Source organism: Pseudochaenichthys georgianus, chromosome 1 (assembly GCF_902827115.2).
Source record: "Pseudochaenichthys georgianus chromosome 1, fPseGeo1.2, whole genome shotgun sequence".
Taxonomy (NCBI): domain Eukaryota; kingdom Metazoa; phylum Chordata; class Actinopteri; order Perciformes; family Channichthyidae; genus Pseudochaenichthys; species Pseudochaenichthys georgianus.
In genome coordinates, this window is record NC_047503.1 from 42,468,288 (window position 1) to 42,489,185 (window position 20,898).

Consider the following 20,898-nt stretch of genomic DNA (forward strand, 5'->3'; position numbering starts at 1 on the left):
CCTGTGTGTGATTTTTTATTTGTGCTGTTGTATTTGTTGTAAAGTGTGTTTTTATTGTAAAGTGCACTTTGGCCCTGCAGTTTTGGGGGAAGGTTATTTAATCATCACTGCTCAATATTTGGTGAAAAAAAATAGATGCAGTGATGAAGCCGAAACCTAGATGCAAAACTCAAACTTCATGCTGTTGTCAATAAGTATTTCAAATGTGAGTTATCAGACTGAAATTTGAAAATGATGCCAAATACCCCAAAACTTTCTCCACACACTTGAATGTGTGACACCATTTGTTTCCCTTTTATTCAAAGGGTGCCAAAGGCAACAGCACTCACTTCAGTCTCAGTTCTGTGGACATCCCAAGAGCTCAGACATTATTTCAACTTTACGATATTGGAATTTCAGATCCAGGCCTCTCAGGTGGGCGGGGTTTGACTTCCGACTGGAAGTCAGTGCAGCACAGCCGCTCTCAGTAATCTGACAGTTAACCAGTCTGTTGAGATACAAAAAAAAGTTTAAAAAGTGGTCACATGTTGTGGCACCTTCAGACCCGGACCTGTGGGTTCCAGTGGCTGAGCTGTAGTTGCAGTTTTAGTCTGATTTAATATGATATTTTATTTGAAAAAACTAAATACTTTAAAATGTCGTGACAGTAGACTAGTCTGTTGAAAAAAAAAGGTTTTAAATAAAAAATGGTCACATGCGGATCTCTGTCCCCGTGGCTGAGCAGTCTGAGTCTGACTAACTAGATAAGTCTCACCTCAGTATCTTCAGTTTACACTGGGTTTTCCTCAGCCAATCAGAAAGCAGGATTGCCCCCTCGTCCATCAGACGATTTCCGCTCAGGTCGAGCTCTTTGAGAGCAGAGGAGCCGCTGAAGGCCAAGGTCAAAGACCGGAGGCATGCAACATTTAACGTGCAGGAATTCAGGCTAGAAAGACATTCAGTTTTTCAATCAGTGATAGTTTTCTGTGGTTACTTTATTGCGGAGAAGTATAAATAAAATAATTTAGGGTTTATAATATGCTTTAGTGTTATTGTGACCAGATTTAGTGTTTTTTATGTATCGACAGAGATAATTAATGAGAACATAGTAAAAAACTGTTGTAATAATATAGAATATGTCTTTGAAGGAGAAATAATAATAATGACAAAACACTTGAAAGTGTTGTTACAGTACATGTGTGTTCAACATGATTGTATTGCCTTAATAAACTTAACGTAGGAACTGTAGTGGGGAATGCATTTTTCCCTTTTACATAAATTGGGATAATGAACACAATACTCACTCCAGTGTCTCCAGTTGACAAAGTGGCTCTGCCAAGAACTCAGAAAGGTTTTCCACATCACCATCTCGGAGTTCATTTTGTGCCAGATCCAGGACTCTCAGGTGGGCGGGGTTTGACTTCAGACTGGACGCCAGTGCAGCACAGCCACTCTGAGTAAACTCACAGCGAGCCAGTCTGTCGGGGAGAACAGTATTATTTATTTATACATGATAACCTGTAGTGGCAGCTTCAGATTCAGACAACTCACCCAGTGGCTAAATAGCAGCTCCAGTCTGACCAACAACAAAGTTATCTTAAATAGAAAACTAGACACTACAGGTATATTATCAACATAAAAGGTGGGCAGGAAAGTAAGCATTACTGGGAATGATCTGAGAAGTCTCACCTCAGTATCTTCAGTCTACACTGTGGATTCCTCAGCCAATCTGAAATCCGGACGGCCCCCTCGTCCATCAGGGAGTTGAAGCTCAGGTCGAGCTCTTTGATAGCAGAGGAGCCGCTGAGAGCAATAGTCAAAGACCCACAGCCGACTGCCGTCATCCTGCTGTGGTTCAAACTGGAAGTAGACATTTAAATAACGTTTTTTTTGTTACCGTTTTTTACTTTTTGTTAAAGAGTATAAATACAGAAGGAAGGGAAAAAAGGAAATAACACAGTATGAGGTATTTTTCAGTAGATTTGTGAATAAAGTATTTGTTAACCAAAAGAACTCCTGTGAAGACCATGGGGAAGCTGCTGAATGAACATATGTTCTGATAACACATTGAAACACATGTAATAAAATAAAAATAATAGAGACGTGTGATAATGCAAACAGAACTAACTTCAGTGTCTCCAGTTGACAAAGTGGCTCTGCCAAGAACTCAGAAAGGTTTTCCACATCACCATCTTGGAGGTCATTTTGTGCCAGATCCAGGACTCTCAGGTGGGCGGGGTTTGACTTCAGACTGGAAGCCAGTGCAGCACAGCCTCTCTTAAACTCACAGCTAGCCAGTCTGTCGGGGAGAACAGTATTATTTATACATGATAACCTGTAGTGGCAGCCTCAGATTCAGACAACTCACCCAGTGGCTAAATAGCAGCTCCAGTCTGACCAACAGTTAACCTCTCAACCATCTCAAATAAAAAATTAGTGGTATCATACAGTCAGACTTTGGCCTTTGTCCCAGTGGGTGAGCAGTTGCAGTTTGAGTCTGATTTAATATATTATTTAAAAAAAAACGAAATACATTTAGAAGGAAGGAGGACTCGTCGGGGGTTGGACTCTATTCGGCAGTTCGGTGGACTAAGGATTGCACCACTGCTTTTTGCAGATGATGTGGTTCTGATGGCTTCATCGGTCTGCGACCTTCAGCACTCACTGGATCGGTTCGCAACCGAGTGTGAAGCGGCTGGGATGAGGATCAGCACCTCCAAATCTGAGGCCATGGTTCTCAGCAGGAAACCGATGGACTGTCCACTCCAAGTAGGGAATGAGTCCTTACCCCAAGTGAAGGAGTTCAAGTATCTCGGGGTCTTGTTCTCGAGTGAGGGAACAATGGAGCGTGAGATGGGCCGGAGAATCGGAGCAGCGGGAGCGGTACTGCAGTCGCTTTACCGCACCGTTGTGACGAAAAGGGAGCTGAGCCAGAAGGCAAAGCTCTCTGTCTACCGGGCCATTTTCGTTCCTACCCTCACCTATGGTCATGAAGGATGGGTCATGAACGAAAGAACGAGATCGCGGAAACAAGCGGCCGAGATGGGTTTCCTCCGCCGGGTGGCTGGTGTCTCCCTTAGAGATAAGGTGAGAAGTTCGGTCATCAGGGAGGGACTCGGAGTTGAGCCGCTCCTCCTTCGCGTCGAAAGGAGCCAGTTGAGGCGGTTCGGGCACCTAGTTAGGATGCCACCTGGGCGCCTCCCTAGGGAGGTGTTCCAGGCACGTCCAGCTGGGAAGAGACCAAGGGGTAGACCTAGGACCAGGTGGAGGGATTATATCTCTTCGCTGGCCTGGGAGCACCTTGGGACCCCCCAGTCAGAGCTGGTTGATGTCGCCAGGGAAAAGGAAGTTTGGGGCTCTCTGCTGGAACTGCTACCCCGCGACCCGACCACGGATAAGCGGGAGAAGATGGATGGATGGATGGAAATACATTTAATTACCCAGCACGTTTCCAGGGAAAAAAAGAGATCATCTTATAGATCAGGGTTCATACACTTTTTCATCAATGATTTTCAATGACTTCTCAATGACCTTTACCTCATTTTCCATGACCAAACAAAAATGACCACTGGTTTATTTGAACATGGAACAGGAAAGTAATGTCTGCATATGAAACATGTTGTGCCTATCTAAAACAAATCAAATAGTAGGCTTACTAGCTTCTACACGCTTAAAGCAACTGTAGTCAGGGATGCAAACTCATCAGGTATGAAAAAGGTGACAAGGACCCGAGCCCCCTGACCCCACGGAATATCGGCTTTAAAATTAGGAATAACAGAAGATTTTAGCAGTCAGAACAACTAAAGCAGCAGTGTTAATAATAACAGAAACGCCAAAGAGTCACATCTAATAGAAATATATAAAAGCATTTATTTGAATTGTGTAGCAGTCAGTTTATAATTTTGACAGCACTGTTGAGCATTTTGAAAATGTATTGTCATGCCTCTGTGCAAGGCTTAGTCTTTCTATCTTTATAGCCACTGGTGTAAAGTAACTAAGTTCATAAACTCAACAAGTACTATACTTGGGTACAATTTTGAGATACTTGTACTTTATTTAAGTATTTCAATGTTTTGCTACTTTGTACTTCTACTCTTCTACGGTTCAGAGGTACATGGTGTACTTCTGCTCCACTACAGTTCAGAGGTACATGGTGTACTTCTGCTCCACTACAGTTCAGAGGTACATGGTGTACTTCTGCTCCATTACAGTTCAGAGGCACATGGTGTACTTCTACTTCTCTACAGTTCAGAGGTACATGGTGTACTTCTACTCCATTACAGTTCAGAGGTACATGGTGTACTTCTGCTCCACTACAGTTCAGAGGTACATGGTGTACTTCTGCTCCACTACAGTTCAGAGGTACATGGTGTACTTCTGCTCCACTACAGTTCAGAGGTACATGGTGTACTTCTGCTCCATTACAGTTCAGAGGCACATGGTATACTTTTCCTCCACTGCATGTATTTAATCCCTTTAGTTACTCTACAGATGTGGATGAATGATGTGAAATCTAACCAAGTGTTAAATCAGACTTTAGTTCCACCTGGAGTAAAGTCACAAGCTAGCCTGCAGTCTACAAAGTCATTCAAACTAGCTGCACCTTCACCAGCTTTGAGAACACTTCCATGATCAATCATTATAAAACATATCATATATATAATTCTGAAATGGACCAATCTGCACAACGACTACTTTTACTGTCTTTCACTATATTTTGATGAGAATACTTTTCTACTTTCACTTGAGGAACATTTTGAATGCAGGACTTTTACTGTAACAGAGTATTCCTACACTCTGGTACTTCTACTTTTACTCAAGTACAAGATCTAAGTACTTCTACTTTTACTCAAGTACAAGACCTGAGTACTTCTACTTTTACTCAAGTACAATATCTGAGTACTTCTACATTTACTCAAGTACAAGATCTGAGTACTTCTACTTTTACTCAAGTACAACATCTGAGTACTTTACTTTTATTAAGTACAAGATCTGAGTACTTCTACTTTTACTCAAGTACAACATCTGAGTACTTTACTTTTATCAAGTACAACATCTGAGTACTTTACTTTTATTAAGTACAAGATCTGAGTACTTCCACTTCTACTAAAGTACAAGATCTGAGTACTTCTACTGAAGTACAATATCTGAGTATTTCTACTAAAGTACAAGATCTGAGTACTTGTACTCGAGTACAATATCTGAGTACTTTTACTTTTCTGAGTACTTCTACTTTAACTCAAGTACAAGATCTGAGAACTTCTACTTTTACTCAAGTACAAGACCTGAGTACTTCTACTTTTACTCAAGTACAAGATCTGAGTACTTCTACTTTTAAGAACAACATCCGAGTACTTCTACTAAAGTACAATATCTGAGTATTTCTACTAAGATACAAGATCTGAGTACTTCTACTTGAGTACAAGATCTGAGTACTTCTACTTTTACTCAAGTACAAGACCTGAGTACTTCTACTTTTACTCAAGTACAAGATCTGAGTACTTCTACTTTTAAGAACAACATCCGAGTACTTCTACTAAAGTACAAGATCTGAGTACTTCTACTTTTACTCTAGCACAATATCTATACTTATACCACCTCCGTTTATAGCCTATGAAAAAAACTATTAGAAAACGAAGGCTAAAGCTAACGTTAGCAGATAGTGATAATGTATGCTAGCTAGCTAGCTAGCTCAACGATTCCTTAAATGATGTTGCGACAGAAAAACTTTTCAGTTCACATCACGCTCTGCCGCTCTGCTCTGAACACCTGAACGGCCCGTTCTAACAGCTGTTCACCAGCGGCCCAGTCTGTGCCACAGTGACTCCGCACAGTTAACGAACGCACCGTAGCTAATGTAGCTAAACTGACCCTCATCCAGCAGCAGAGTTCAGCCGACAGGCAGGAAGACTCGAGCACACAGCTCGCGCTTCATATATTAAAAAATAACACCATGCGCGACATGATGGCACATAACAGCTCGCGACCGCAGATTATTTCGGCGATTAGATAAAATGTAAATTATATTTGACGCAACTTTAGTTACATTTCCATGACTTTTCCAAAACTTTGGAAAAAATATTGTTTTCCAGGGCCTGGAATTTGCATTTTGAATTTCCATGACTTTTCCAGATTTTCAATGACCGTACGAACCCTGATAGATGTCCACCTCAGGATCAGCAGACTACACTTGGGGTTCCCAGCCAAGGATAAAGCAGCTTCACCCCCTTATCCTCAGGCAGTTGAAGCTCAGGTCGAGCTCATTGAGAGCAAAAGAGCAGCTGAAAGCCAAGGTCAAAGACCACACCACCATCCTGGAGGATAGTGACTAGACTAATTCCTGGCTGTATTACTCATCCACCAATACATTCATGAATGCTGCTCTTACCAACTATTTTGTCACTTCTGACCCAGGAACTCTGCCCTTTCCTCAAAGTATCATCACCTCACCTGCTCACCATTGCTTCCTGAACAGAATTCACAATCAGCAGACCCTGACTTCGATGTTTGGTCCGTAGGGTTCAATTGACAACTTTTATATATGGGCTCAGAACTGTCTCATAATACACACATGCACACAGAAGGATTCACACTTGTATTTCATGATCCGCAAAAGGATCCACACAAATGTGTTCTGTTTCATATAGGCCTACATGTAAATAAAATCCAAATACAGAAAAAAGTTTTACATATGTATTTTTGATCCTCACATATTTGTTTTCCGTTTAAAACCATGTTTAAAACCTCTGCAAACACAAACCGCTTTCTGTGCACGGATCGCTGTGCATTCGTGTGTGGGTTTTTTGAGACTCCCCTGACGGTCACCCGATTCGTACTTGTAATTTTTTCTATCTATAGCCAATCAGATGTCTCCTAAATTCTAAGCCAATCACATGAGCGCGCCCCCACGAGGGTAGATTTCTTGCGTTCATGACGTAGCGCTTCATATACGCATTTTGCGCTGTCCGGAGATGACAGCTCCATGGAGCCTGCCTGCCTCCAAACTTTTTTGGGATTTTGTATATGAAATGGAACACATTTGTGTGTGCATTGAAAAACACAAGTGTGGATCCGGAAATACAAGTTTGAATCCTTCTGTGTGTATTATGAGAATGTTTATAACAACCAAAACAAACTGTAGTAACCAGGAAAACAGACCTGAGTTTTTTTTTTTAACTGAATTATACGGTGAGGTTTAAACGCACCCTAAGTGTCCCACAGTCCTTATTTATCATATCGTAAATCACCACACGGATACTGTGCATATGCATCTCCTTACCTGAGAATCTTGAGTTTGCAGTTGGGACTTCTTAGTCCGTCAGAGAGCAGCCTCACTCCTGAGTAATGCAGACCATTTACGCTAAGGTCTAACTCCTCTAGACCAGAATACTTCGAGCTGAGAACTTCTGAAATGTACTTGCAACATCGGTCAGTGAGGTTACAGTCACTTAGCCTAAAGTGAAAAACAAAAGGCCTTTTAACATTTTGCAGATGCGCCCATCTGTCCTTTGATATCTTTACACAATCTGAAAGTTGTGTTCATTAAGGTAAACTACTTACAAAGCTACCCTTGATGCTTTTAGGACTGGCAGCAGCCTCTCCAGAACTTCCTCTGATCTGTTGTATTTCTTTAGGTCAAAGACATCCAGGTCTTCGTTGGAGACGAGCAGAAGAAAGGCCAGGGCAGACCAATGTGCAGGTAAGATTTTACCAACATCTCCTGATCTCAGGTACTTTTGGACTTGCTCCAACAGAGACTGGTCTCCCAGCTCATTTAAACATTGGAACAGATTCATTGTTTTGTCGGTGTTCGACAGTCTCCTGATTTTATCATGAATGAAATTGATTGTCGCCTTGGTGCTCTGTGGATGTCTTTCTTTGAATCCAGATACTTTCTGAAGAAGCTTCTGATTTGAATCCTGAGACAGACCGAGCAGGAAGCGCAGGAACAAGTCCCATTGTCCATCGCTGGCCAAAGCAGTATTCACCGCTTGCATGTGGAGGAGGAAGAGAAAAACAGCTCCTGTCTCTGATGCCACCTTTACACGTGTCTGACTGCAAAGCAGATTGTCTCCACCATTTAAGAAGGTCTCTAGTACATACAGAGCTGCCAGAAACTCCTGAACACTTAAATGTATGAAAGAGTAAACTTCTTGTTTGTGAAGCCCCCCATATTCTTTTCTTATGATCTGTGTACAAACTCCAGAATAAACTGCTGCTTGTGTCAGAGATATCTTACAACTTTCCAAGTCCTTCTTATAGAAGATTGTGTTGCTCTTCTGTAGCTGTTCAAATGCCAGCTTTCCCAATTTCATGATCACATCTTTGTTCGTTTCAACTTCCTGATAATCCTTCTGGTTGTTAAGCTTCGTCTGAATGACCAGGAAGTGTGTGTACATTTCAGTTACAGTCTTGGGCAACTCATCTGTGTCAGTTTTGTTTGTAAGGAGATTTTCAAGAGCTGTGGCGGTAATCCAACAGAAGACGGGGATGTGGCACATAATGTACAGACTTCTGAATGGCTTTGACATCAGATGACCGAGGATCTTCTGAGCTGTGTCGTTGTTGCAAACGTTCCTCTGAAAGTATTGCTGCTTCTGCTCATCATTAAAGCCTTGTACCTCGGTCACTCTGTCGATGCACTCGGGAGGAATCTTAGCAGCTGCAGCTGGTCGCCCGGTGATCCAGATCGAAGCTTTGTGCAGCAGTTTCCCTGAGATTAAGTTGGTTAGCAGAACGTCCACTGTTGTGATCTTTGTAACGCTGCGGCACATCTCATTGTTCTCAAAGTCAAGTGGTAGTTTGCTTTCGTCTAGGCCATCGAAGATAAAAAAAACACTTGAATTGCAGAAGTCTGAGAAGTCCTTCACTTCTACAAAATAGTTAACTATTAATGTCATAAGACTCCAAGGCTTATCTTTTATCAAATTCAAGTCTCTGAATGTGAATGGAAATATGAACTGAGTGGTTTGGTTGGCTTCTCCTGATGCCCAGTCTAGAAGGAATTTCTGCACAGCGACAGATTTTCCAATGCCAGCGATTCCCGTCGTCAGAACTCTTTTTGGAGGGTCGTCTTCATTTGAAAAAGCATTCAAAATGTCATTGAGCTGGACTTTCTTCTCCTCAAACAAATTCCTTCTGCATTCTAATTGAATCACTTCATGTTCATTATTGACCTCCCTACTGCCACCTTTTGTGATGTAAAGCTCTGTATAGATCTCTTTTAAAGGTGTAAATGATCCACAATCCTTTGTTCCTCGATAGAGATCCTTTGTTGAATTTTCAATGTACGATTTCAGTTCAGCTTGGCATCTTTTTATGTTTGCTAAAAGATGAAAAACATCATAAATTCATTATTTTCCTGTACTTTTACAAGATAAAAAATACAATATGTTTGTTTATTTTAAGGACTAGGTTTTCAGACAAACTACAGCAGGCAAAACAGAAGAACCTGACCAGATCATATTTCAGATTGACTAGGACAAATCTTCGGTCAGTAAACAGAATTTGTAAACAAAAAATTAAACACAGCACCCTAAATGGATGGATAATAAATATCAAAGGTTAGCATATATCACAAAACATCACATTGAATATAACATGGACAGATGACAGAAATGAAAGAAAGAAAAAAAGGAAATTTGGTTTTGAAATATGTTTGCACGGAAAATACCGTTGTTTTGTGGAGAACTGGAATTGGTGGTGTCCGTCCTATCAGGACCCTGGCCTAAAACACAAACATGCAACATCACGTGGGAAATGAAAAACCATTTAAGGCATGTTTGGTCAGATTTTAGGGATTTAAATAGTTCGACAGCAAGATGACATTGTATTTGATTTATAAATGTAAGAGAAACATACCAGATGTGTTGATGTTTACTGTTTCGGCAGAAAAATGTGAGAGCTGAGGTTGGTTGACAACACTTCTATCCTGGGCAATACCTGTCGTGCTTCCTGCTCCTCTCTGGTTTTCAGCTGATTGAGAAAAGATACAAAAAGAATAACGTCCTTGCAGACTGTCAACACACTGGTTTCGACTTAAACTTAGCTAATGAATCAAATAAAAACACAGCACTTAGGAAGGATTGTTTATTTTTTATTTGTATCTTTATTAAATGCAAGCATGGTTAGTCGCTTTGGATAAAAGCATCATCTAAATCAGGGGTGTCAAACTCAAATACACAGTGGGCCAAAATAAATAAATGGGTACTAGTCGAGGGCCGGACTGGTTCAATGTTTATTGCAGAACGTATTGAAATGAACTTATTGCACATATTAAACCTGGAACTAACAAAGCTTAAATTATTGCCTATAAAAACAACATTAAACATTAAATAATCAGTTGCATTCATTTCTTATGGCTCTATCTGCAGCTTTTCCAGAGTCACTTCTTATGATTACATTTCCCCACAGGCCAACAACAGCTTCAAAAAACTATTTCCCTCAAAGAGAAAACCAAACCTGCCCTGTTGTCGTGAGAAACAAAGTGCAGAAGGAAACATTGAACTGAGTGTGCTGCTCTGGGATGCTAGCTCAGACACTTGGCATCTCATCTTGGGTGCAGGGTCATCAATGTTTGGGGTCAGGCTCTGAGCTGAGGAGACCCTCAGGATTGAGTGAAGGTGTGCGTGCAATATATCGGCGGGCCAGATCTAATAGTAATTAGAAATTATCCTGCGGACCGAAATTAAATCCACCACGGGCCTGATTTGGCCCCCGGGCCTTGAGTTTGACACATCTAAATGAAATGTAATGTTTTCCATGGAGGATGAATAACTTGATGGCTGATGGTAGGCCCGGTAGATTACACTAAGGCAGTCAAAAAGCTCCTCAATGCCAAGATGGATGACATTCGCCAAGATATTCCATCACATTATTAAAATTGTTTGTATATGCCCTGATATCACCATTTTTTCTCAGGGAGCTTTAAGTATGTAGACTGTAGTAGAGCATGCAACACCCTCATTCCGTCTTAGACTCTTGCAGCAAGACACGTTTTCTTTACCTTTCTTGTTTTGCAGGTAGCCACGAGTCATTGTTTTGCCATGGTTGTGGCTGCACCTGTTCTACTTGATGCACACGGCTACCTTCTCGTTATTAGTCATACTTACTTATTGTGCTATTATTGAAGGGGACGTTCGCTACTGTAAGATTACAGTGAAGGCCTGAATATAGTTTTGGTATGACGACTGTGGCTGCGAGGGAGTGCGGTCGTCTTTCAACCAGAAGGTTGTGGGTTCGATCCCAGCCCGTGCAGCCAACATGTCGATGTATCCTTGGGCAAGATACTGAACCCTGAGTTGCTCCCGATGGCCAACGGTGTGTGAATGTTAGTTCCTAGAGTAAGACTGCTCTGTATGAATGGGTGAACGACATGTAGTATGTAAAGCGCTTTGAGGGGTCTTAAAGACTGGATAAAGCGCTATATAAGTACTTACCATGTACTTACTCTGACACTATATTAATAAAACTAGGCTTGAATTGACAATACATTTAATTTGTTTCGTTTTTTGTCACAGTTAGTCATACACAGCAAAATGTACAGAAATGTGATCTTTGCTTTTAACCAAATTATAAACATTAGGAGCATTAGGCATATGCTGTACAATGCCCGAGACACCTGCTTTATTACAGGCCTGTAAGACATCTTGTTTGATATGAGTGATAACAGCGTAAGCTAAATGCTATGTAATGAGTCAGGAAACCGGTATGCAATGGTCCGGTTTCCACCCTCATCCATTATCTCAGGTAAGGGTCTGTGTCACAAAGCCTGAACATTGAAGTCTGAACTGATTCACAAAAAGAAAATGGAAAAAGAGGGCACAGACACAAAAAGGAATCATCTTACCAAACTGTGCTGTCTCCGGATCCAAAGCTTGGCCGGTCGAAAAGAAGTTTCCCATATTGCATTTCGTCACTCAGCTCCTCTGACTTTAAAGGTCAAGGATAAATATCACCACTAGCTGAGTTAAGAAACGTAATTTAATTAACCCTCTCCCATACTTAGTTCCAGCTGTACTTTTTAATGATGTTTATTATTTTATTTATTTGTATTGATAGTTAAACAACCAGGTAAGTTACCTTTACGATGTTACTGCTCAACTGCCTTAGATCTTGTGAGGAAGCAGGAAGCGATGCTGCTTTGTGATTATTTATCACGCCTCCTCAGTGCGGACACACCTGCATGTCGCTACTATCCAGTCGTAAAGAAAATAAAGCATTAGCAGAACGCATTTTATTTTTTCAAATGGTCCAGCAAATGTAAAATATGATAAGCATAATTATAATAGCAGACAAAAAGTAGGTAGGAACATTTAAAAGTATTTAGTCCAAATGAATGTTGAACATTGCAAGTTGAATGTTATCTAATGAAAAGTAGTGACAAAGTAATGTAATGCTAGATAAACATAATAAACAGTTGTTGTCTCAGAAAGGTTGCTGTTGTGTTAACAATACAACTTCAAGGGCTGTTTTGTACGTCCCACCGTACGTCTTCATTTGCCTACGAAATTTCAATACATCGTGAAATTCTAAGGTGGGGCTTTTACTTTGAAAACTGGTTATGGGCCGAGCCCTATCTATACGGCGCTGGGCTTGGCTTTCCCAATTTGCCACACAAATGTCCAACCCCCTATCTGGTAAACTATTGAGTTTAGAGTGTCATCGAGTTCTTTCTTTCTTTCAGTCTTTATTTCGAACAGATTAAAAAAAAATAATAATAACAAAAGTGAAAAACAGAATACCGTATTGTTATAACACAGTATTTATCCACATTCATGGTAATATTTGTATATTCAACAAAAAACTAAAAATGTCTTCATATTAATAATAATAATAAATCATGTGTGTCCGAAAGGGAGCAGGAGGAAGCAAATGCTTATTAATTCCCACCCCTTACTTGATCAATGATTGTCCTTTAAATCATTATGCAAGTTATTCCCACATACATTTACATTTATACATATACAATAATTTCTCATCTTCAATCACCTTTCTTCATTCTCATATTTTTCCAAAAAAGTGTTTCTGTACATCCTTTTAAACTGAATTATGCTTGTGCTTTGTTTTAACTTTGTTTTTGTTAAAGTTTGATTTTTGTTCAGACAATTTGTATATACCATTCAATTATTTGACACTAAATAATGGGACAAAATCAGCCATTTGAAACGGTGGTGTGGATGCGTAAAAGACACGAATTTGTAAAATAAAATTTATTAAACAACCGTATGCAGAAGAATAGTAAAGATAATCTTTAAAAGAGGTGCCATCGTAGAGATTGTGCGTGTGTATGTTTTTAAGCGGATTGTTTTATAAATGTGTTACTAATTAAAGCACAGTGACATCTGCTGGCTGAGGGGAAGCAGTGCAGTTAAATAAGGCAGACAATGGGGGAGTTTTATTTCTCTGTTTTCTCTGAGTTTTATCCACACTGTTGTGTTTCCCTTTTTTCAAAAAGCTCAAACTATTGAGACGGTAAGAAGGGATGAAAGGAAAATATGAGTCATAGAAGGAAAGGGAAAAGTGAATGAATGTAAAAGTGGAAGAGCTTTGCAGTTTGAAAAGTGGAAGAAGAAATATGCGAAATTGTCGGAGGAATGTGCGAAGGAAAACAAAGACATGAGTGAAACATGTCATAGTGTCTCCACTGATGGAGGGTGAGACGCAGCAGCAGTGAGCAGTTATAAAAAGGTCGACAGTGTTTGGACTGTAACTGGACTCCTGCGGGATGAGCTGCTCGGGACCAACAGAACTATTCTTAGACCTTTTGTTGTGCTGACGGTCGTCACGCTGAAAACATGTGGAAGGTCAAACGTGAGTGTTTTCACCGCATGCCTCGTGTTTTTCACTCCGTAAACTAACTCGGAGAGCATGGCTGGATCAACATTATTATGAACCTTTGTCTCCTGTGGTTACCGGTCCTTCAGTTCTCTTTTTCTCCAGACTCTAAGATTTAGATGAAGAGTTTTTGATATGGGGATAATCTCACAGACACAGTTGTATAATATCGACATTGTGTAGAAGGCTGATTCATTAATGTAAAGCCATTAACGATTTGTTTGTATGCAGCTCCAGTTTATTTCCCCATGGAGACGAGGTACCGGACAATTTTGGAGGTAACATACCTGCCATATATTTCATAGTTAATATTGCACATATCATCTTTCCACACACATCTTCTTATCTTTGTATTTATATTGTAGAATAAGATGTTTATCTTAACTCAGTCCTGTTGAGTGTGTGAAAATGAAAACCTTGAAACAGTGGAAGTAATGTAGTCATAGAGATATCTAACACTGAAGACAAACTTTGAATTATGGCTTCATCTCCAAGAAGTGAAAAATTATCCTTGCAGTGAATTCCCTGGATCATCATTTGTTTATTTTTAAACTGGATTTATATGAAGATAAGTAAGCTCCTGAAATCTAACTTGATCTCTTGATCCAAATAAACACATGAGAAATATCGTTCGGGCCATTATTAATTCTATAATACCTCTTCCTAATCTAATCTACAACAACTTCCTGTTCAGAGTTTGGTCCCCCCCGACCCCATGTCCCAGTTCCCCCTGAGGAGAGGTTCCCCTGACGAGGAGTTCCCTGACCTGAGCAGGAACCACACCTGGATGGGCCGGATCCTCACAGCGGCCATGTACCGCCGCCAGTTCCACCGCTGCACCCACAGCGGGGTGCTCTTTGATGATGTCATCCGCCCGGGCCTCGAGGAACCAGGTGACGTCAGAGTGATGGAGACTGTGAAGAGAATCAGTGGGATTAAAATAAGGAAGAACTGATAGAAGGACTTCATGGACATTTTACTTATTAACACGTATACATGTATGTCCAATTTTGTAATATTGTAGTATTGTATTCAAGAAAAAGTATGAACATTGAGCAGGAGAAGTTAGATGCCAGAAATAGCTTATGAACATTCCTCCCTAATAAGATATCAATTGTCAAACGTAAACAATTGAAAGAGGTTCAAAACACAAAAACAAAGATTGCTTAATTCCACAAATTCAAGACAAAGCAGAAATACAAAGTTAGAGAGAGAATAACGGTAATGTAGATGTTGAAAAGTAGGTTGTTCCAAAGCGATGGTCTTCTGAATTTGTACCAAGTTTTGACAACAGATAGTACATGTTTTTGTTCTTGTGTTTAAGCTGATCGTAATGCAAACAATAGTCCCGTTTTTAATGACGTATTTACAAAAATGACTGATGTTACCATGAATTTGAGTCTTTTTCTCTATGTTTAAGACCTACTGATGTTCGATTGGTTTAATTATAAGCAAAAATACTGGCAGATAATGCATGTGAGGGGAATTTATTTTTACGTTTTCAGGATAGCAGCTATAGGTATGTATGCGTTTCTTGTGCGTGAACCTGCAGTTCCTTTTGTAGCCACTAGATGGCTGAGAGAAAACCATGATCATTTAATCTTGCGAAAAAGTGTGTAAGAAAACTCTACAAACAATGTATCCCATCTGGTAGGATTACATGTGTATGTCTGTGTGTGTATGAAGGTGATTGGTGCAGTCCTGCCTCTGTGGGCTGTGTGGCTGGCGACGCTGAGTCCTACATCCTGTTCTGCGACTTCTTCGACCGTGTCATCGAGGCGCATCACAGACACAAAATCACCAGCCAGACGCCAGAGAGCGACTTCAACTGCGACAACCTGAAGGTAGCTGGTCAAAAGAAAACTCTCACTGCGGTTAAACCCAATTTACATCCATGTATCCAGCGCACAGTCTAAATAGAACAGCCTGTATAAGAGAAATGTTTGTTTGAGCTCAAAGTTCTGGAAAAAGAAAATGCTGAATAACAAAAAAAAATGCAAAGCTCGCACGTCAGCTTTACAAGCTCAATGTCAGTGTCACATGTTTATGTGTCTGTGTGTATGCAGGGGGGTGAGGACTTGGACAGATCATATGCTGTACGCTGTGAGGTGAGCGTTGTTCGAGGCGTCGAGGGCTTCTGTTTCCCGACGCACTGCAGCCGAGGAGAGCGCAGAGAGCTCCTCACACTGGCCAGAAGAGGTACTGCATATCTCAGAGTATCTCAGTTAATTCATAGCTACCTTTATGGCACGTCCACACGGCGTGTCTGGCTCGCGACCAACAACCAATCACATTAATCTCCCGCCCCGGAGACACAAGCACGCGGTTTGATTGGCTAGCGCTCGTACTGGCATATGATTTGATTGGCTGACGCTTCCGTCGAAGCTTGAAAAGTTGAACTTTTCTCAACTTTTGAAGCGAGCATCGGAGGCAAAGCGACGGAACCACAATGCAGTTCGGCAAAGCGTGACGTTGAAGCTTCACCGCACGCCGCCGTGTGGACGGGACGTTGCCGTCTCCAAAATCATCTGCCTTCCCACACTCAGATATGAAAGCATGCACAATATCAAATGACACTAACATGTGTTGTAATGGCCCTTCCCTGAACAAGCGGCCTCATTGACCCAGTATGGATGCATCTGTGAAGTTTCTGTAAAACAAATATCCTCCTTGGTCAATACATTTAAATCTATCGACCTGCGGGAATCGCACTGGATGTATAGGAACAGAAAAAAAACAGACCCTTTATTTTGTCACCACAAAGACCAAATTAGGTTTTTCAAATCTGATCTATTAGAAAATTGATCACTTTTTCAGATTTAGATTTTAGACCAGGTGGAGTCTTATGAAGAAATAATACAATGAACAACGAATGGAATCAGAAAAGCATGGGGGAGGCGGGACTATGAACCCAGTGAAAAGATGGACCTATACTAACCAGTTGACCAGTGTGTCGTCCTATCGCTCTCAGCTCTGCAGCGTCTGGAGGAGGATCTGCCGGGTCGACTCCTCTTGCTGGAGGATCTGACCCAGGATCAGCAGAGGGAGCTGGACTTTGACCCGCCTTCTGACTCTCAGCTCCGTATCGGTGTGGCGCGAGACTGGCCTGACGCCCGGGGAGTCTGGTCTGTCCGGTTTCTGCTCAGGATGCACAAAATATATCCGTGCTGATTATTGTGTTGCCGATCATTGGAATAGTCTGTAGAAATGTAGCCTGCTGTCTTTGTAGGCAATGATTTATCTGTTGATAATACGAAACCCTATTCCTTGACTAAAGAACGTAGTAGCTTCACACTAAGACATACAAGTAGTAGGAGGTGGAAGGCACCTTTACAGTTGGTTTGCAATTTCCAAATATACTCAAAGAAGAAGAAAAGATCAGCATGCTTGACTAGGGAGTAGTGTTGTAGTACTCGAGACCGGTATTGGTCTTGTCTCGGAATCGACTGTATTTGGTCTCGGTCTTGTCTCGGTCCTATAGGTCACGAGATTTTATGTCAGGACCGTTCTTATTATACATCCATGGTCGAGACCACGGCTGTTGCTGTGGATGTGATTGGATGTAAAACGCCCGGTTTAAAAAATTCAATCAATAACGTGACTTCACCTGACTCCGAATCTTTGCCCTCATGCGCTGCCATGTTTGTTAACACGGCGCTGGTTTATACCGGCTGCCACACTCAAACGGTGTTGCAGTGAAGAAGTTGCAAAATGCATCAATCATTCAATTTGGCTACACATTTTATAAAGATGGTTTGTTGCTTCGACCTATAACATGTATATTATGATGTTTTATATTATGTTCTTACTATGTTACTGTTTTTATATGAAAAGGATAACTTTTTGAATAAATATGAGGAAATAGAATTTATATCTTACGTATATGTTTCTTTTTATGATGTGGATCTTTCAGAACAAATCTATGGTATCTTACACACGGTATTGTAAGTGTATCATGTAGTGTTGGATTCACAGTAGTTTGGTTCCGGTCTTGACTCGGTCTCGCCCTCTTAACGTCTTGGTCTTGACTTGGTCTTGCTACTCTTCGGTCTTGACAATGTCTTGGTCTCGGATAAGGTGGTCTCGACTACAACACTACTAGAGAGCATGTCTACACATTTTTCACCAGTCGATCATGAGAAACAGCTGATATTGGTTAACGATATTGGATAAAACAGTTCCATATCCAGCATTACTATTTTTAACCATGACTCTCACAGTAAATCGTAAAGTTATCAGAGAAATCAGCAGTTTAACTCCTGCAAGGCGCCACCTGGCACACTTCTTAAGAATACTAAGTTAATCTGCCACTATCAACCTGTGATGTTTATGGTTGCGTTTTTCAATATTCCAGGAACATGTTTGATACGATTTCCTTGTCATACATGTTATGTCACACTATTCTTTGCTGCAGGGTGAGTAAAGATGGCAGCCTGGTGGTCTGGGTCAACATGGAGGACCACCTCAGACTTGTGTCCACACGAGACGACGCCAACATCACCGAGGCATTCAAATGCATGTGCATCAACCTGCAGAAGGTCAGTGATGGGCCAACGCTTCCGCTGTGTGGAGGAAATCCTTTGATCCCAGATATACTGGAATCTCAACTTTAGCATCTTTAATGGCGGCCGATAATAATAAGAAATAGCAGCAAAGAAATCCCAATCTCGTTCATCCACCAGTGATCACTGACAAGTTGGTCGCTGTCAGATGTCCCAGTAAATATCAAAGAGATCTGTATCAACATTGTTTGTGTTAAAAATTATGATTTACTTTATTTACGATAAACCTCCAAGTAATGACCCACGGTATGGGTAAGGGTAAGGGTTACCAATAAGCAAAGTGAAAAACCACAAACATCTTCACATTCAAAACACTGTTAGTGGTGGAGAATATCTTTCTGTCTTCCAATAGGAGAGGGAGTTCTTGAAAAAGTTCCTTCAGTAAAAAAATGACCTTTGACATCCCGGACCTTTGAGTCTCCAACTGTTTGCTCCTCTCTCTGTTTCCAGCTGGAGGATCTTTGCAGGGAACTCAAACACCCGTTCACCTGGAAGCAGCAGCTGGGCTGGGTCAGCAGCTCTCCAGCCGACGTGGGAACAGGTCTGAGGATCAGAGTGAATCTCAAACTGCAACACCTCCCCAAACACAACCGCCTGCAGGACGTCCTGAAGAGACTGAGGCTCTGCATGGACACCACAGGTAACCAGAGCAGACATGTTTCATCACACAACCAGATGAACTGCAGGTCAGTGTTTAGCTCTCGATCAGAAACGTACTCTTTATTTTATTTTGAAGGGGAAAACAATACCCACCGGTAAACCCAATCGCATCCTGGAAAAGCATTAGGCTAATAGGGAGACATTGTAAAGGCGGACTGCGTCATAATTCTTAAGCCATTACTTTGTGGAATCAACTTTTACTTTATAATGAAAAGTTAAACCATTAATGTTGTTAATTCCTTCTTTCGTTGTCTACTGACTTTCGACATCTTACATGTTTGCTGTTGTTGATATAAATATGTTATATATCCTTTATTTAACCAGGTAAAAGTCTCATTGAGATTAAAATCTCTTTTTCAAGAGCGACCTGGCCAAGAGGGCAAAATGAACAATGTTCCATCAAATGAACACAAAACAATACAGGCAGACGAATAGAGCGGTCGTAAAACACAAATTAAATGACACGTTAACCAGTATAAACGCAAATAAAAGAAACTGTTATATAACATAAAAAACTGGCATAATTTTAAAACAACTTCAATTAGGGGATATAAGAGCAATCACATCGGCCAATGGTTTCTTGTTCTCAGTCCTTTACAATGGACTTGAACTCCCCCATAGCGATCAAACCTAAAGTACTTTTTGAACAACTCACAGTTGAACAGAAAACTCTTGTTTATGACTTGCCTTTTCATATTCTGCAGATTCCCCAGCGCTGTATTGTGTGAGCAACACAGCGACCTTCGGCCTGAGCGAGGTGGGTCTGACCCAGCTGGTGGTGGACGGGGTCAAACTGCTCATCGCCATGGAGAAGAGGCTGGAGGTCAATGGAGACATCGAGGGGCTCATCCCTGCACAGAAGTAGATCTGGACGACTAGCTTGAGTGAGGAGGAAGGAAGGATTTAGCAACCAAACACTGAAATATGTTTAATTAGAAAGACAAATATACTAATTCAGTAAAAAGAGTGTGTCTTATTTTCCTAACAATATTAATGTAACACAGAAAAAACACTAAAACAATGTCATTATTGATAAAAAATGGTATCTTCTATTTATATATATATATATATATATAAAATGATGTTTCTAATGTGGCACATTTTTAGTGTGTGTTATGAAATGATTTAAAATACATATTAAATAGCATAGTTTACGGCAAGTTAGCAACGAAATATTGATCTCATAGTCACACACACACACACACACACACACACACACACACACACACACACACACACACACACACACACACACACACACACACACACACACACACACACACACACACAACTATTCCCTTTCTAGAGTCCGTTTAGCATATTGGCTAATTAGCTAGCCATTAGCAATTTAGCTAACCAATCATTTTGCTGCTGAAACTCATGAAACATATCAGAAAATAAAGTATAAGGCCAGCCCTGTTACACATTTAAAATATGTATACTCACCTTGCATGAGGGGATACTTTTATCCATTATGCTTAACGCTGGAATTGTGGAATTTTTATGTAAAAAAAAAAATGTCTGTTACATTCAAGGCCTTGCAAAACTAGGTTACGCCAGTTACGGTGGCTCGGCCTTACAACAGTTTGCATGCAGCCCGTCAATATTTCAACAAAAACAGTGATGTTTCCAAGGAAATATTAGAACATTTCTAGAATTGTTGTTCTAAAATATAAGAGAGAAGTAAACAGAAAGTACTTGAATATGCATTTAGTGCTCAACTCACTGGACCTGCTGCAGAAGGAAAGCCTAATGAAGAATTCGAACAGTTAAAACATTGACATCTGTAATGTTTTTGCTACAATGGGATAAAATGTAGAAATAATCACTTTTAAAATTATGTCATTAAACATTATACAAA

At 40.7% G+C, this 20,898-nt stretch overlaps 2 protein-coding genes across 2 annotated transcripts; one reads left to right on the forward strand and one right to left on the reverse strand.

Annotated features, from left to right (window-relative positions):
- Nucleotides 1-336: 336 nt before the first annotated feature.
- On the reverse strand, nucleotides 337-11,015 carry LOC117453035 (NACHT, LRR and PYD domains-containing protein 12-like). Its single transcript, XM_034091881.1, has 9 exons — nucleotides 10,985-11,015; nucleotides 9,653-9,706; nucleotides 7,540-9,304; nucleotides 7,259-7,432; nucleotides 2,108-2,278; nucleotides 1,669-1,839; nucleotides 1,284-1,457; nucleotides 755-925; nucleotides 337-487 (listed from the first exon to the last, which is right to left on the reverse strand). Exons 1-9 carry the CDS (start codon nucleotides 11,013-11,015, stop codon nucleotides 337-339), a joined length of 2,862 nt encoding a protein of 953 aa, XP_033947772.1.
- Nucleotides 11,016-13,713: 2,698 nt separating this feature from the next.
- On the forward strand, nucleotides 13,714-19,976 carry LOC117450016 (creatine kinase B-type). The gene is made up of 9 exons (XM_034087977.2): nucleotides 13,714-13,791; nucleotides 14,047-14,093; nucleotides 14,510-14,708; nucleotides 15,502-15,659; nucleotides 15,882-16,014; nucleotides 16,787-16,940; nucleotides 18,230-18,353; nucleotides 18,828-19,017; nucleotides 19,742-19,976. The coding sequence occupies exons 1-9, from the start codon at nucleotides 13,776-13,778 to the stop codon at nucleotides 19,900-19,902; spliced, it is 1,182 nt and encodes a 393-aa protein (XP_033943868.1). The 5' UTR covers nucleotides 13,714-13,775; the 3' UTR covers nucleotides 19,903-19,976.
- The last annotated feature ends 922 nt before the right edge of the window (nucleotides 19,977-20,898 follow it).

Bases quoted from the DNA above. Each gene is read 5' to 3' on its own strand.
- LOC117453035 (XM_034091881.1), bottom strand. From the start codon at position 11,015: ATGACTCGTGGCTACCTGCAAAACAAGAAAG. The intron at 9,707-10,984 runs GTAAAGAAAACG...TTTGTGTTTTAG, and splicing joins CTACCTGCAAAACAAGAAAG to GCCAGGGTCCTGATAGGACG. The intron at 488-754 runs GTGAGACTTATC...GTATCTCAACAG, and splicing joins TGTAAACTGAAGATACTGAG to ACTGGTTAACTGTCAGATTA.
- LOC117450016 (XM_034087977.2), top strand. The intron at 16,941-18,229 runs GTCTGTCCGGTT...TCTTTGCTGCAG, and splicing joins CCTGACGCCCGGGGAGTCTG to GGTGAGTAAAGATGGCAGCC. The intron at 19,018-19,741 runs GTAACCAGAGCA...CATATTCTGCAG, and splicing joins GCTCTGCATGGACACCACAG to ATTCCCCAGCGCTGTATTGT.